The sequence below is a fragment of the Sceloporus occidentalis genome, unplaced genomic scaffold, assembly GCF_023333645.1.
Source record: "Sceloporus occidentalis isolate IW3139 unplaced genomic scaffold, rSceOcc1.0.p SCAF_1, whole genome shotgun sequence".
NCBI classification, from domain to species: domain Eukaryota; kingdom Metazoa; phylum Chordata; class Lepidosauria; order Squamata; family Phrynosomatidae; genus Sceloporus; species Sceloporus occidentalis.
The window spans coordinates 12916613-12929763 of record NW_028316981.1 but is presented as its reverse complement, the minus strand read 5'-3'; the positions used below and the strand labels follow the sequence as shown (position 1 = coordinate 12929763).

Here is a 13151-nt window from a genome sequence, read left to right as displayed (position 1 = left end):
TACAATTCTAACTTTAATGCTCGGTTGTATATCTTCACTCTTTAAGATCTTTTCTAGTTCTTTCATAGCTATTCCTAGTCTTCTTATTTCTTGACTGCAGTCTCTATTCAATATTCTTCAATCCAAGGTATGGGAAATCTTTAACTATTTCAATTCCCTTACTATCTCAGTTTAATTTATGTAAATTCTTGGGTGGGGATGTGTGTGAAAATACCTAGATTGTTGCAGCTTGTATATATATATGGCCTCAACTTGCTCAGCAGAAGCTGGAGACTTGATACTCCCTGAGCAGGGTATGTACAAGCTCTGCTGAGCTATTTCTTTATTTGAAACTCTCCTCTGGTTAGCCAGGCCTTAAGAAAACTATGTAAATATGTTCTGAATGTACAAGCAACCAGTAAAGTTTTTAGTTATGTACCATCCTTTGCTAAAGATAGTCTGAGAGGGACCTAAGAGATTCAGGAGCAGACTTTGCTGAGGGAAACTGACTCTTAATTGAACCAGTCTTCATCTTTTCTCAAAAAAGAGGGGAAGGGGCTAGCAGTCTGGCAATATACTGCTAATCCAACCCAGATCAGTAACATTCTAGCATAAGACAGATAATTTTGTGTCCCCAGGGACTGAGCAAGGGTGTGGGTGCACAGCTCACCTGTGAAGGTGTCAGTGGATATGGGTCCAAGGGTCTCACCACCAGAGATACCATAGAGGTCAAATTGGTACCTCTGGGAAGGAACCAGGTTAGGGACTGTGACCTCGTGAGAGCCACCATCTACAGGCAGGGTCTGCACATCATCCTCTCCATCTTCATACTGAATAAGGAAGGAGTCAAAACGTCCAACCGGGACACTCCAAGAAAGATGGACCGAATCACTGTTGGTTTCTGAGACCAAGAGCTCCCCCAAGCGAGGTTTGCGCCCTTCATCTATCTCTTCTTCTTCCTCTGGTTCAGCTAGGATAGAAAATAGGGAGGAGAAGAAATCCAGAGGCCATGAGAAATATCCCGCAGGTGGATCATTCTGCTATTAAAATGTGGAAAAGAAAGCTTAAAGATGCCCAGGGAGGGAACATGCCTGGAACGTAAAGGAGAAAAAGTTTAAAATGGTGGCAAATATGCAACACATTTCTTTATAACCAGTGAGGGGAAAAAAGAGAGAGAAAGAGATAAGAAACTATGGGATGACCACAGAATGAGAGTTGATGTCCACCAAACGTCTGTGGGAAACACACTTCTCTCTCCTGCATTAGAAGATAAGAGGATATTATGGAAATAATTTGTTTCTCCCTTCCCTTACAAACCATGCTGCTTTAAAAGAAACAGAGAAGACACCTGCTGACCTGTGGTGGCCTCAGAGGAAACAGGGCCCAAACGCTTGCGACCAGAAACACCAAAAAGATTGAACTTGTATCTGCGGGAAGGAGCCAAGTTTGAAACAGTGACCTCACGAGAGGCTCCTTCCACAGGCAATGACTGGGGCTTGCCTTCCGCGTCCTTGAATTGGACCAGGAACGAGTCAAAACTTCCTTTTGGGACTGTCCAGGAGAGAAGAGCAGAAGTGCTGGTGACTTTTGAGATGGAGAGCTCCCCTAGGCTGGGCTGCACTGGCTCTTCCTTCTTTGCTGCAGATGCTGAGGATGGGGGGGATGGCAAAGAGAAAAGCAGGAATTAGAACTGCATCCTTAAAAGAGTAGCCAAGAAGTAAAAATGACACCACTTTAGATGTTGTAGCTCCATCTTATGGTATCCAGAGGAGGACGACCAAAATAGTGAAAGGTCTGGAAGCCATAGACTATGAGGAATGGTTTAGGGAGCTGGCTATGTTTAACTTGGAGAAGACAAGATTAAGAGGGGACATGATAGCCATGTTTCAATATGTGAAGGGATGTCATATTGAGGGTGGAGCAAGACACAGAGCAATGGATCCAAGCTACAAGAAAAGAGATTCCTCTTAAGGATTAGGAAGAAGTTCTTGACGGTAAGAGCTGGACAACATGGGACTATGCTGCTTCATAGAGTGGTGGAGTCTCCTTCTCTGGAGGTGTTTAAGCAGAGGCTGAATCATAGAATTGCAGAGTTGGAAGAGACCACAAGGGCCATCCAGTCCAACCCCATTCTGCCATGCAGGAACTCTCAATCAAAGCATCCCCAACAGATGACCATCCGGCCTCTGCTTAAAGACCTTTAAGGATGGAGACTCCACCACACTCCGAGGGAGTGTGTTCCACTGTAGAACACTACAGCCTCCTAATGTCGAGGTGAAATCTCTTTTCCTGCAGCTTGCATCCATTGTTCCGGGTTCTAGTCTCTGGAGCAGCAGAAAACAAGCTTGCTCCCTCCTCAATATGACATCCCTTCAAATATTTAAACAGGGCTATCATATCACCTCTTAACCTTCTCTTCTCCAGGCTAAACAACCCCAGCTTCCTAAGTCATTCCTCATAGGACATGGTTTCCAGACCCTTGACTATTTTAGTCGCTCTCCTTTGGACACGCTCCAGTTTCTCAATGTCCTTTTTGAATTGTGGTGCCCAGAACTGGATACAATATTCCAGATGGGGCCTGACTAAAGCAAACTAGAGCAGCACTATTACTTCCCTTGATCTAGACACTATATTGATGCTGCCTAAAATTTTATTGATGCAGCCTAAAATCTTTTTAGCTGCCACATCGCACTGTTGACTCATGTTCAACTTGTGGTCTACTTGGACTCCTAGATCCCTGGATGGACATCTTTTGGGTGTGCTTTGATTGTATATTACTGCATTGTGAAATGGACTGGATGACTCTTGTGGCCTTTCCAACTGTATGGTTTTATTATTCCAATCCTAGGATTTGTAGTTTTACAAGGTCCTTAGCCTTTTCTGCCAAAGAGTTCTGGTGCCTCACAAAACTACAAACCCAGGGATTCTGTAGGATGGAGTCATGGCGGTTAGACTGCATTATTTCTACAGTGTAGATCTACCCAAAGTCATATGTGCTGACCTGTGACTGCATCAGCAGGGGCTGGGCCAAGGCGTTTGCGCCCTGATATTCCAAAGAGATTGAATTTGTATCGACGGGAAGGAGACAGGCCTGTGATGGTGGTCTCACGGGTACTTCCATCCAGTGGCAATGCCTGTGGTTTGCCTTCAGTATCTTTGTACTGGATTAAGAAGGAGTCAAAGTTCCCTGTTCGGACAGTCCAGGTGAGATAGACAGAATGACTGGTGATGTTAGAGACAGACAGCTGTCCCAAGCTGGGTGGTGCTCGTGTTTCTGCTGGAGGTGCCACTATAAATGAAGGTTGAGAAAGACAGAGAGATCAGTAGTGAGTTATTTGCTAGCCTTATTTATTTATTTATTTATTTATTTATTTATTTATAGTTTTTTGTGGGTTTTTCGGGCTATGTGGCCAGGTTCTAGAAGAGTTTCTTCCTGACGTTTCGCCAGCATCAGGAAGAAACCCTTCTAGAACATGGCCACATAGCCCGAAAAACCCACACACAAAAAAAACAACTATGGATGCTGGCCATGAAAGCCTTCGACTTAATAAAAAATAGGATCCAGCTTACAATAATTTTTAAAAAAATTCTAACTAAAACATTAATTTACAAAAGTTAAAAAAGAATCAAACGTCACCATTTAAAAAAAAACCATGGTTAAGGCAGCTAAAACACTAAAAACACAATCAGTTTTGGAAATAATATGCTGAACCACTTATCAAGGATAAGCCTTACATGTAACATTGTTATTGCTGTTGGCTGCCCTCAAGCTGACTTCAACGCATGGCAACCCTGTGTATGAGATGTTTCCAAGCCCTGCATCCTCAACCACTCTGTTCAAGTCCTGCAGGCTCAGGGCCATGACCTCCTTAATTCAGCTTATCCACCTTTTATGCACTTTTCTTTTCGACCACCCACCTTTTTCCCCTTTCTACCCCCCCGCCCCTTTCCTAGCATTATTATCTTTTCTAGTGATTCATGCCATCCCCTGATGTGTCCAAAATACAACAGTCTCAGTTTAGTCATATTGGCTTCCAGGAAGAGTTCAGGCTAGATCTGTTCTAGGATCCATTTGTGTGAGTTTTTCACCATCCACCACGGTATCTTCAGCACTCTTCTCTAGCACCACATCTTGAATGAGTTGATTTTCTTCCTATTTGCCTTCTTCAATGCCTAGCTCTCCTTTTGTACATGGCGATGGGGAACAGAATGGCTTGGACAATCCTGACCTTAGTGTTCAGCTTTATGTCTTTGCACTTTAGGATCTTTTCTAGTACTTTCGTAGCTGCCCTCCCCAATCCCAGCCTTCTTCAGATGTCCTGGCTGCAGTCCTCATTCTGGTCAATGGTTGATTCAAGCTATGTGACATTTTTAATTATTTCAATTTCCTCAATGTCTAGGTTGAATTTATGTAAGTGTTCTGTGGTCATTATTATTATTTTTTTCTTAACGTTCAGCATTAAACTTAGCACTTTTTTCTTTGGCTTAGTTTGGCTTAGTTAGCCAAAATAAGAAGCCAGAAGACATCTTTCTGGGATGCTGTACTCACAAGATTTCTACATTGAAACTCACTGGGTGACCTTGGGCAAGTCTCACCATCTCAGCCTCAGAGGATGGCAATCGCAATGGTGAACCCCTTCTGAAGAAACTTGCCAAGAAAACCCTACTATAGGTTTTCCTTCGGGTCACCATAACTGGAAACAACTAGAAGGCATGTATTAACAACAACAGCATCCAGGTATTATTATTATTATTATTATTATTATTAGTTGTTGTTGTTGTTGTGGTAGTAGTAGCAGCAGCAGCAGCAGTAGTATTTTAAACCTTCAGTTAAGTCTTGGAGGTCTGTGGCAAGAAAAAAAAAAGGGGGGGGGCTACTAAAGAAAAGGTTAAAATAGATTAGATGATATCCCCCAATTCCTTCTGACTCTCATGATCTCTGATTTAGTCACCACCTTGAACACTTCAGATTGGTTGTGTAATTTGACACTGATCCCAGCACCCAGCCCAGATCCTGAGAAAGGGGCCTAGCTCAAACCAAGCTGACCTGTAACAGCATCAGTAGATATAGGGCCCAGGCGCTTGCGTCCAGTTAGTCCATACAGGTTGAACTTGTATCTGCGGGATGGGACCAGGTCGGGGACGATGATCTCACGAAAGACTCCTTCCACTGGAATGGCCTGAGGTTTGCCTTCTGCATCCTTGTACTGGACCTGGAAGCTGTCAAAGCTCCCAGTGGGGACAGTCCAGGAGAGGAGGACAGAGTTGCTGGTGATGTCGGAGGCAGAGAGCTCTCCCAGGCTAGGGGGAACTGGAGGATCCTGTGGAGCTGGGTTGGACAAGAGATTAGGAGAGAGAGAGGGGGGGGGGAGGGAGGGAGGGAGGGAGAGGGAGAGGGAGAGAGAGCGAGAGAGAGAGATGGTTGAACTATAGAGTACAAATAATGCATGCACATGGAAGGGAGAGGACTTTTTTTATTATTTAATCAGTAACATGTTACTAATCAGACTAAAATAATTCTTCTCGCTTGTAGGGAAAACATGAACATCAAAACAGAACACAATTATAGCTGTTACTGTTGTATGCCTTCAAGTAATTTCTGACTTAGGGCAACCCTAAGGTGAACATATCAAGGTGATTTCTTGGCAAGATTCCTTCAGGAGAGGTTTGCCATTGCCTTCCTCTGAGGCTGAGCGAGTGTGATTTGCCCAAGGACACCCAGTGGGTTTCCACAGCAGAGTGGGATTCAAATTCCAGTGTCCAGAGTTATACTCCAGTACTCAAATCACTGCACTGTGTTGGCTGTTATCTTCCTAAGGTATACACCTTTAAATACATTTTTCTAAATGTATGTATTTTGGGGATATATTTTCCAAATTACTGAAGTCTATTTGTGCCCATTATTCATAGATACATATTTTGAGTTGTATACTATTAAGCTGACAGGTGACCTGAAGGTATACATACATCCTCGCACACACACATCATAAAAGGTAAACGTTTTCCTCTTTGACAAGAGTAGGGGGTTGTGCCCATCTGCATTACTAAGCCAAAGAGCCAGCATTATCCGAGGACTGCTGTGGTGTTCATGTGGCTAGTCCATTAAGTACAATGGTAGAGAATAATGGTGTCCCTTATATAAAATGGCAAAATCAAGGTTTGCTTATTGGAATTTATATATTTTAAAAATATTTTCAAGCCATGGATGGTTGAATCCATGGATAAAAAATCCATAGATATGAAGCACTAACTGTATAGCCTACAGCACCTGGTATTTGTTGGCAGTCTCCCATCCAAGTATGCTTAGAAGAAAAAGGGCCTTCTTGGTGGTCTTCTCCTACCACATGATGGAATGGTACTCCTAGAGAGGCTTGCATAATGCCTTCCTAGTATAGCATCTATTTACTGTTCATTCTCTGTATTCTGTTCTGTTTCTTCTTTTAAAAATCTCAAACTCCAATTCCATGTTATCCATTTTGCTATCTGGTGTGTATCTAAGAGGTTGGGATAAGTACATTTTAATAATATAATATAATATAATATAATATAATATAATATAATATAATAATACACACACACACACAAAGGTCTCTGTGATATTAACAGTAGTTTTAGCTTTTGTAAGTATTTTTAGTACATTTTACACCCCATGATATCAATGGTTTTAGCTCTTGCAAATATTTTAATATAGTTTAGTTCCTGTGATACTAATGGTAGCTTTAGCTCTTGCATATATTGTAACGTATTTTAGGCCCTGTGGTTTTAATAGTGGTTTCTGTTCCTGTTGTTTGTAGGATAGCTGTTGTAAAAGTAGTTGTTTTTTTCTTGCTGGGCTTTAGAACTTTTAAAAACAATTTATAGCTTGGATTGCTATTGTAGAGCCAGCATGGTGTAGTGGTTTGTTTTGAAGGTACACAACAATAACAGAATTTAATACTAAATCCCATACAAATGTCTGTTCAGTAAGGGTGGTGGTAGAAACCACAATGTCCCACAACTGAATAGGAAGGTAATGTAGGCTACATTTGGAGAAATGCAATGCAACTGAGGCTGAGAGATGTTTCCATCCCTACCTGTGACAGCTTCCGCAGAAATGGGGCCCACACGCTTGCGGCCAGAGATTCCATAGAGGTTAAACTTGTATTTCCGTGAAGGAGCCAGATTGGGGACAGTGATTTCACGAGAGTCCCCCTCCACTGGCAGCGACTGGGGTTTCCCCTCTGTGTTCTTGTACTGGATCGTGAAGGAGTCAAAGCTCCCAGTGGGGACCAGCCAGGAGAGACGGACAGAATCACTGGTGACATTCCAAACAGAGAGATCCGCCAAGGTGGGCTGAGGTGGCGGCGGCGTTGTGGGTGACGGGGCTGAAAAAGACAAAATGGAGGATAAAGATATGACTGGAGGGATTTATGATGGAGAATATAGTTTTAAAGTTATATACTAACATGTCTCTGGGGACCACAGCAATGGTAGTGGGCTAAAATAGTCTTACACAGAATATCTGAAAACCAGGCTTGAAGAGAGATATACATGCAGTGTAAGAGAAATGGGTTACATTTGCCTTTCCAGTTCCTCAGCTCAAGGCACAAGAAAGAAAGAAAGAAAGAAAGAAAGAAAGAAAGAAAGACACCATGTTTAGCCAGAATAGACATGGGGAACCTCTTTTTGGCCTGAGGGCCAAAATCAACGTCAATATCTCTAGATATTTACTGGAGGGAGTTATTTTCCAGTTGTGGGCTGGGTTAAAGAAAAAACTGTGGGTTCCAAAATAGATGCCTTTTAGCTTATGGCTGTTATTGCCAATTGCTGAGCCTTCTGAGAGGCGTTTGAGTATTTTTTGAAGGGAAAACACCAAACAAGAAACTAGGAAACTACCAAACAGGTCTATAGATGATGGGATAAGGAATAGAGGAATAGGGCCAGCGACAGCTCCCACACTAATTAGTTGGTGTTATCCAAGGTGCTGAATCCTATCTCCAAAATATATTCAGCACCTTGGATACTGTTTTAAATTTTTTTTGCAAAACCTGCAGTCACTTTCCCTCAGACATCAAGGCTCTCAGTCATCATTGGACAGGGCCATTTAGGAAATCCCCAAGGGTCAGATTTCAATCCCCGGAGGGATGAATTAGGCCCCAGTGCCTGAGGTACCCTGTCTTATCCTAGATGTATTCTTACTGACCTGTCTCTGCTTCAGTGGAGATGGGACCAAGACGTTTTCTGCCTGAGACACCATAGAGGTTGATCTGATATCTATGAGAGGGGACCAAGTCATGGAGATGGAGAGAACGCAGGGTCCCATCGACAGGGAGAGCTTGGGGTTTGTCCTGAGCATCTCGATACTGGATGATAAAAGAATCAAAAGTTCCTTCTTCCACAGTCCAAGAGAGATCCAGAGAATTTGGCATGGCATTGTTAGCTGTCAGCTGCCCCAGCCTAAGAGGGGGAGTGGGCTTCTCCATCAGTGAAGCTGAAACAAAGAAGAGAAGGAAGTGTCCCCATCATCAGAGAGAAAGAGAACTTTGCTAGTTACTGCTCAGCCATCTAGGCCACGAGTTTTTTATTCTGCCTCTGCTAACAATTCGGATTGGGGACTTATCCCTCCTTCCCTCTTCAAAATGATTCATCCTGTGGGGTGCCTCTGCAATTGTGGCATGCAGTCTATTTAAGACACTGCAAAACCCCTTTGGAAAAAAGGCGATGTCACTAATACTGGTCAGTCATTACTGCAGAAAGATTACAATGCTGGACATATTTGACAAGTGTTGTCATGCCTCATTTCCAGGACAGGTTCAGATATGACACAGACAGTGAAGCAGAAGGATAGGGTGTCATGCCTAGTTTCAAGGACCCAGGTTCAGACTATCAAGATTTTCATACCAACGCTTACAGTGGGGTAAGTGCTGGTAAAACGCCTGTAAAACACCAGGGAAGTGCATGTGTATGAAAGCCTGACGTGCTTCCCAAATGTCAGGGAATCTTCCCCTCGGCTCCAGTGTCCCTGAATCGTTCAGGGAGCAGCAATTTCCCATTAACGCAAAGTTTCCATTCATAGGAAATTGCTGCTCTGCGAACAATTCAAGGATGCTGGAGGCGTGGGTACGATTCCCTGCCGTTTTGGGAAGTGCATCAGGCTTTCATACACACACGCTTCCCTGAAGTTTTACCGGTAGGGTTTTTAAAAATTACATTGTGTACTATATATTCCTTACAAACTACCTTTCCTAAGCTGCATAGAAGAGTATACGTCCAGAGCATAATGACAACTTTTTAAATATAAGTTTGTAAATGTCCTCATTCTGTACTGTAGATCCAGAGGAACTGCTTCACTCACCTAAACAGGGATGTAAATCTTTGTAAATCTTGTTCTTGTAGGCAAGAATGAATGATTGTAACATTTTTCTTTTCACTGCAAGGAAGTCCTTGAGAACTGCTCAGTTTTCATGGGCTATCTGCAGTGGTATTTATTCTGTGAAAAAGGATTTATTCTCTGAATAGGGATTTATTCTCTGAAAAAAGCCACTTGGTTTTTGTGTGTGTGCAGAAAACATGTTTTTCTGCACAAAATGAAACTATGTTTTCTGTGTAGGAAACTTGCTTTCTGCACAGAAAATGCCATTTTCTACACACAAAAACCCACCACATGTATTTTGAACAGAGCCAGCCCAAAATTGCAAAGATCCTCATCTTTACAGAATTCTCCACAGCAGGGTTTCGTGACACTTGGGAAACTCAATTTCATCTATTTTTCAAATATTTTTTTAACTTACCACCAAAGGGCAGAAAGGAACCTGTGAAAAGAGAGAATTGTTGCTTGTGGGGGGAAAATATGGTTACAGTGGGTATAGCTGACCTGTGATTGCCTCAGTAGAAAGGGGGCCAATCCGCTTGGTACCAGAGACTCCATAAAGATGGAATTTGTATTTACGGGAAGGTACGAGGTTGGAAATGGTGACTTCACGGGCAGCTGCCCCCACAGGCAAGGCCTGGGGTTTACCCTCTGCATCCTTGTATTGAATTAGGAAAGAGTCAAAGGATGGCCCAGTCAAGACAGTCCAGGAGAGCCTGAGTGAGTCACTAGAAATGTCAAAAGTGGAGAGTTCCCCAAGTTTGGGCTGTGAGGCCAATACTCCCGCTTGTTCTGGTTGTGATGCTGAGACTGGGGCTAGACAGAGAAGAAGAGAAGGGAGGCAAGTAAAGCTTACATCGTGGCAGTCTAAAACTCTTCTGCTCCTGTAATAATAAAATTGTCACTAGAAGAAAGCAAGAATCTCCCCCAACCATATCACCTATGAACAGTTGCACCCATTGGTTTCCACATGTCCAAAGCAAAGACTGAAAAGGAGACAATGGTGACACATTGCAAGAAACACTGAAAAGCGAGGCTATGTATTTTTTTCATATCTCAGATTTTAGACGTGCAAAATTTTCTCATTGTACAAATTTTCTCATTGTCCCTGTGCCATGCAAAACCTTGGCTGCCGCCACATTGCAAAATTAATGGAGTCTGACACTGCTTTAACTGTCATGGTTCCATCCTATGGAATCCTGAGATTTGTAGGCTGTTGTGCACCAGAGCTTTCTGACAAAGAAGGCTAAAAATATATCCTCAAACTGCAGATCCCATAATTCCATCATACTGAGCCATGGCAGTTAAAGCAGTGTCAAACTGCATTAATTCTGCAGTGTAGACTAGCCCTTGTCAATCTGAAAACAAGTGTTCTTTGTCCATGCATAGCCTTTCAGGGCCACAACCAAGAGTTCCATGCAAAAGCTTCCTAGGTGTTTAATCGCTCCCTATCTCCAAATACTAATAGAGATACAGTCTGAATGACACAAGAAACTTCTGCAGATTGCATTGGTTGCATGGATTCAAATTTCCCCTCTCGATATTAAGAATGTGATGTTAAACCCTCAACTATAGTTGTTGTTGTTGTTGTTGTTGTTGTTGTTGTTGTTGTTGTTGTTGTTCTCAGTCATGGGGTATTCCCCAGCCTTTCCATTGGTGTCTTTTCTCTTTCCTGATGGTAAAAAAAGAAAGGGAGGAGCTCCTGCTGAATTTCTAGGGAAGTCCCTTTTCTAGGAATTTCTTGCCCCCTCCAGGTTCCCAATTTAATGGACTGTAAATGGGCCCTTGAAACCAAACGTAGGAAAAATGGTCTTGTGAAAAGAGAACAGGACAGTTCCCACTTGGACTGTAACAAAACAAGAAGGTTATTTGCAACCAGAAAGTCTGTTTCCCCTGCCCCCCTCACCCACAAAAGCTGTTAAAATCTAAAGGCAGAAAGATAAGTCTGAAAATAGTAGAAATCTTTCCATTAGGATTTGTATCGTGTTGCTCCAGCTGCCCTTTGAGGAAAAAAAGGAGATAACAATTATCCCAGAACAATCCCAACCAATTCAGCCAGTAATGCTAACCTGTGACAGCCATCGCAGACAAAGGGCCGTAACGTTTGCTTCTAAAAACCCCATAGAGGTTGAATTTATATCTCTGTGAGGGCTCCAGGTTTGCTACAGTGAGGGTGCGGGACACGCCATCCACAGGCAATGCTTGAAGTCTCCCTTCTGAGTCTTTGTACTGGACTAGGAAGGAGTCAAAATCCCCAGTAGGGACAAGCCAGGAGAGGCGGACTGAATTATTGGTAACATCCGTAACGGAGAGCTGGTCCAGGCTTAACTGAATGGTTACTCTTTCCGTGGTCACCTCTGGGGATGTTGCTGTCGCAGCTAAAAAGAGAGAGAAATTGTAACCCACTGGGGTGGGCTGAGACCAGAACTTGGAAAAGTTACTTTTGGGGGATTATCCCTTACAAGTGCTAGCCAGTATTCACAATAACCTTGTGCTTTATTTTTGGAGTTTCTCACATGAGGCTAGTAAAGCACAATTACAGTAGGATAACAATGTTTGTGGTGGGTACAGATGGCTTTCTGTATCCACAGATTCTTTATCCACAGATTCAACCATCCACAGCTTGAAAATATTATATATATATATAAAGCAAATTTTGATTTTTTCCATTTTACACAAGGAACACTATTCTACTTTGCATTCCTATGAAACTTTGCATTCCTAGGAAATTGCTGCTCCCTGAACAATTCAGGGATGCTGGAGGCAAGGGGACGATTCCCTGACATTTAGGAAGTGTGTCAGGCTTTCAGAGACGCATGTTTTACCAACACTTACCCCATGGTAAGCTCTGGTATGAAAATCTTCAACATCTTGTGATAAGTACCTAGTAAAGACATGACAGTCACCCTTCTAACTCACACATCTGAGATCCACGATCTCAAACATCTGCAGAGGGGGCGACCTGCACTATTTCCAATGGTGTGTGCCCCATTCAAGCCTATGAGACTTGAATTTGCACGAGCCTCCGTTTTCGCGGGAGTCCAGAACAGATCCCCTGCAAAAATGGAAGTCCAACTGTGTTACCCTACTGTAATTGTGCTTTGCTGGCCCCATGTGAGAAACTCCCTCCTCTGAGAAGTATGTATGTAAGTATGGAGGTGGACTGATTCAAGACACGCCAAATAGCATTGTATAAATCCAATGACTTGGAAGAGATGATACTGTTGGAAATGCAACAACGCTCAGCATTTAAAGCAAGGGTGAGTAACTGTGGAAGGCTAAGGGGCTGTGTTAGCCCCCACAAGGAACCTTGGAGGGCTCTGCCTCTCCCCCAACAAATGCTTCCAAATACACTCTAGGAGGCATAGGAGTATTTTGCTATTTTTTTCCACTCCATGCTGTGTTAATTCTGGGTCATTCAACAGCCACAGCTGACCTGTGGTGGCTTCGGTGGAGAGTGGGCCGGACCGTTTGCGTCCAGAGACTCCATAGAGATTGAACTTGTATCTGCGAGAAGGAACCAGGCTGGGAACAATGACTTCACGGGCATCTCCTTCCACAGGCAAAGCCTGGGGTTTGCCTTCAGCATCCTTGTACTGCAGTAGGAAAGAATCAAAGCTCCCAGTGAGGACAGTCCAGGAGAGACGGACAGAGTCGGATGCAATATTTGAGACTGAGAGCTCTCCCAGGCTGGGCTGAAAAGCAGTCTGTTCTTCATCTTCCTGTGAGACTGTGGTGGAGGCTAAAATAGATAAAACCATGGCAATGAAAAGATATCAGCATTCAATAACAACAAAACCCACGCAAAAGAAACAAATCCCAC

The 13151-nt window shown here is 43.2% G+C and overlaps 1 protein-coding gene across 1 annotated transcript in view; it reads right to left on the bottom strand.

Annotated features, from left to right (window-relative positions):
• The window catches only part of TNXB (tenascin XB), a 97359-nt gene that overhangs the window by 52020 nt on the left and 32188 nt on the right, over window positions 1-13151 (bottom strand). Inside the window, exons 14-22 of the mRNA XM_089502621.1 lie at window positions 12765-13070; window positions 11398-11706; window positions 9833-10144; window positions 8162-8449; window positions 7053-7343; window positions 5027-5308; window positions 2981-3268; window positions 1336-1626; window positions 650-949 (exon numbers count right to left, since the gene is read on the bottom strand). Of these exons, the coding sequence (XP_089358747.1) occupies window positions 650-949; window positions 1336-1626; window positions 2981-3268; window positions 5027-5308; window positions 7053-7343; window positions 8162-8449; window positions 9833-10144; window positions 11398-11706; window positions 12765-13070 (2667 nt within the window). The remainder of the gene's footprint in view (window positions 1-649; window positions 950-1335; window positions 1627-2980; window positions 3269-5026; window positions 5309-7052; window positions 7344-8161; window positions 8450-9832; window positions 10145-11397; window positions 11707-12764; window positions 13071-13151) is intronic.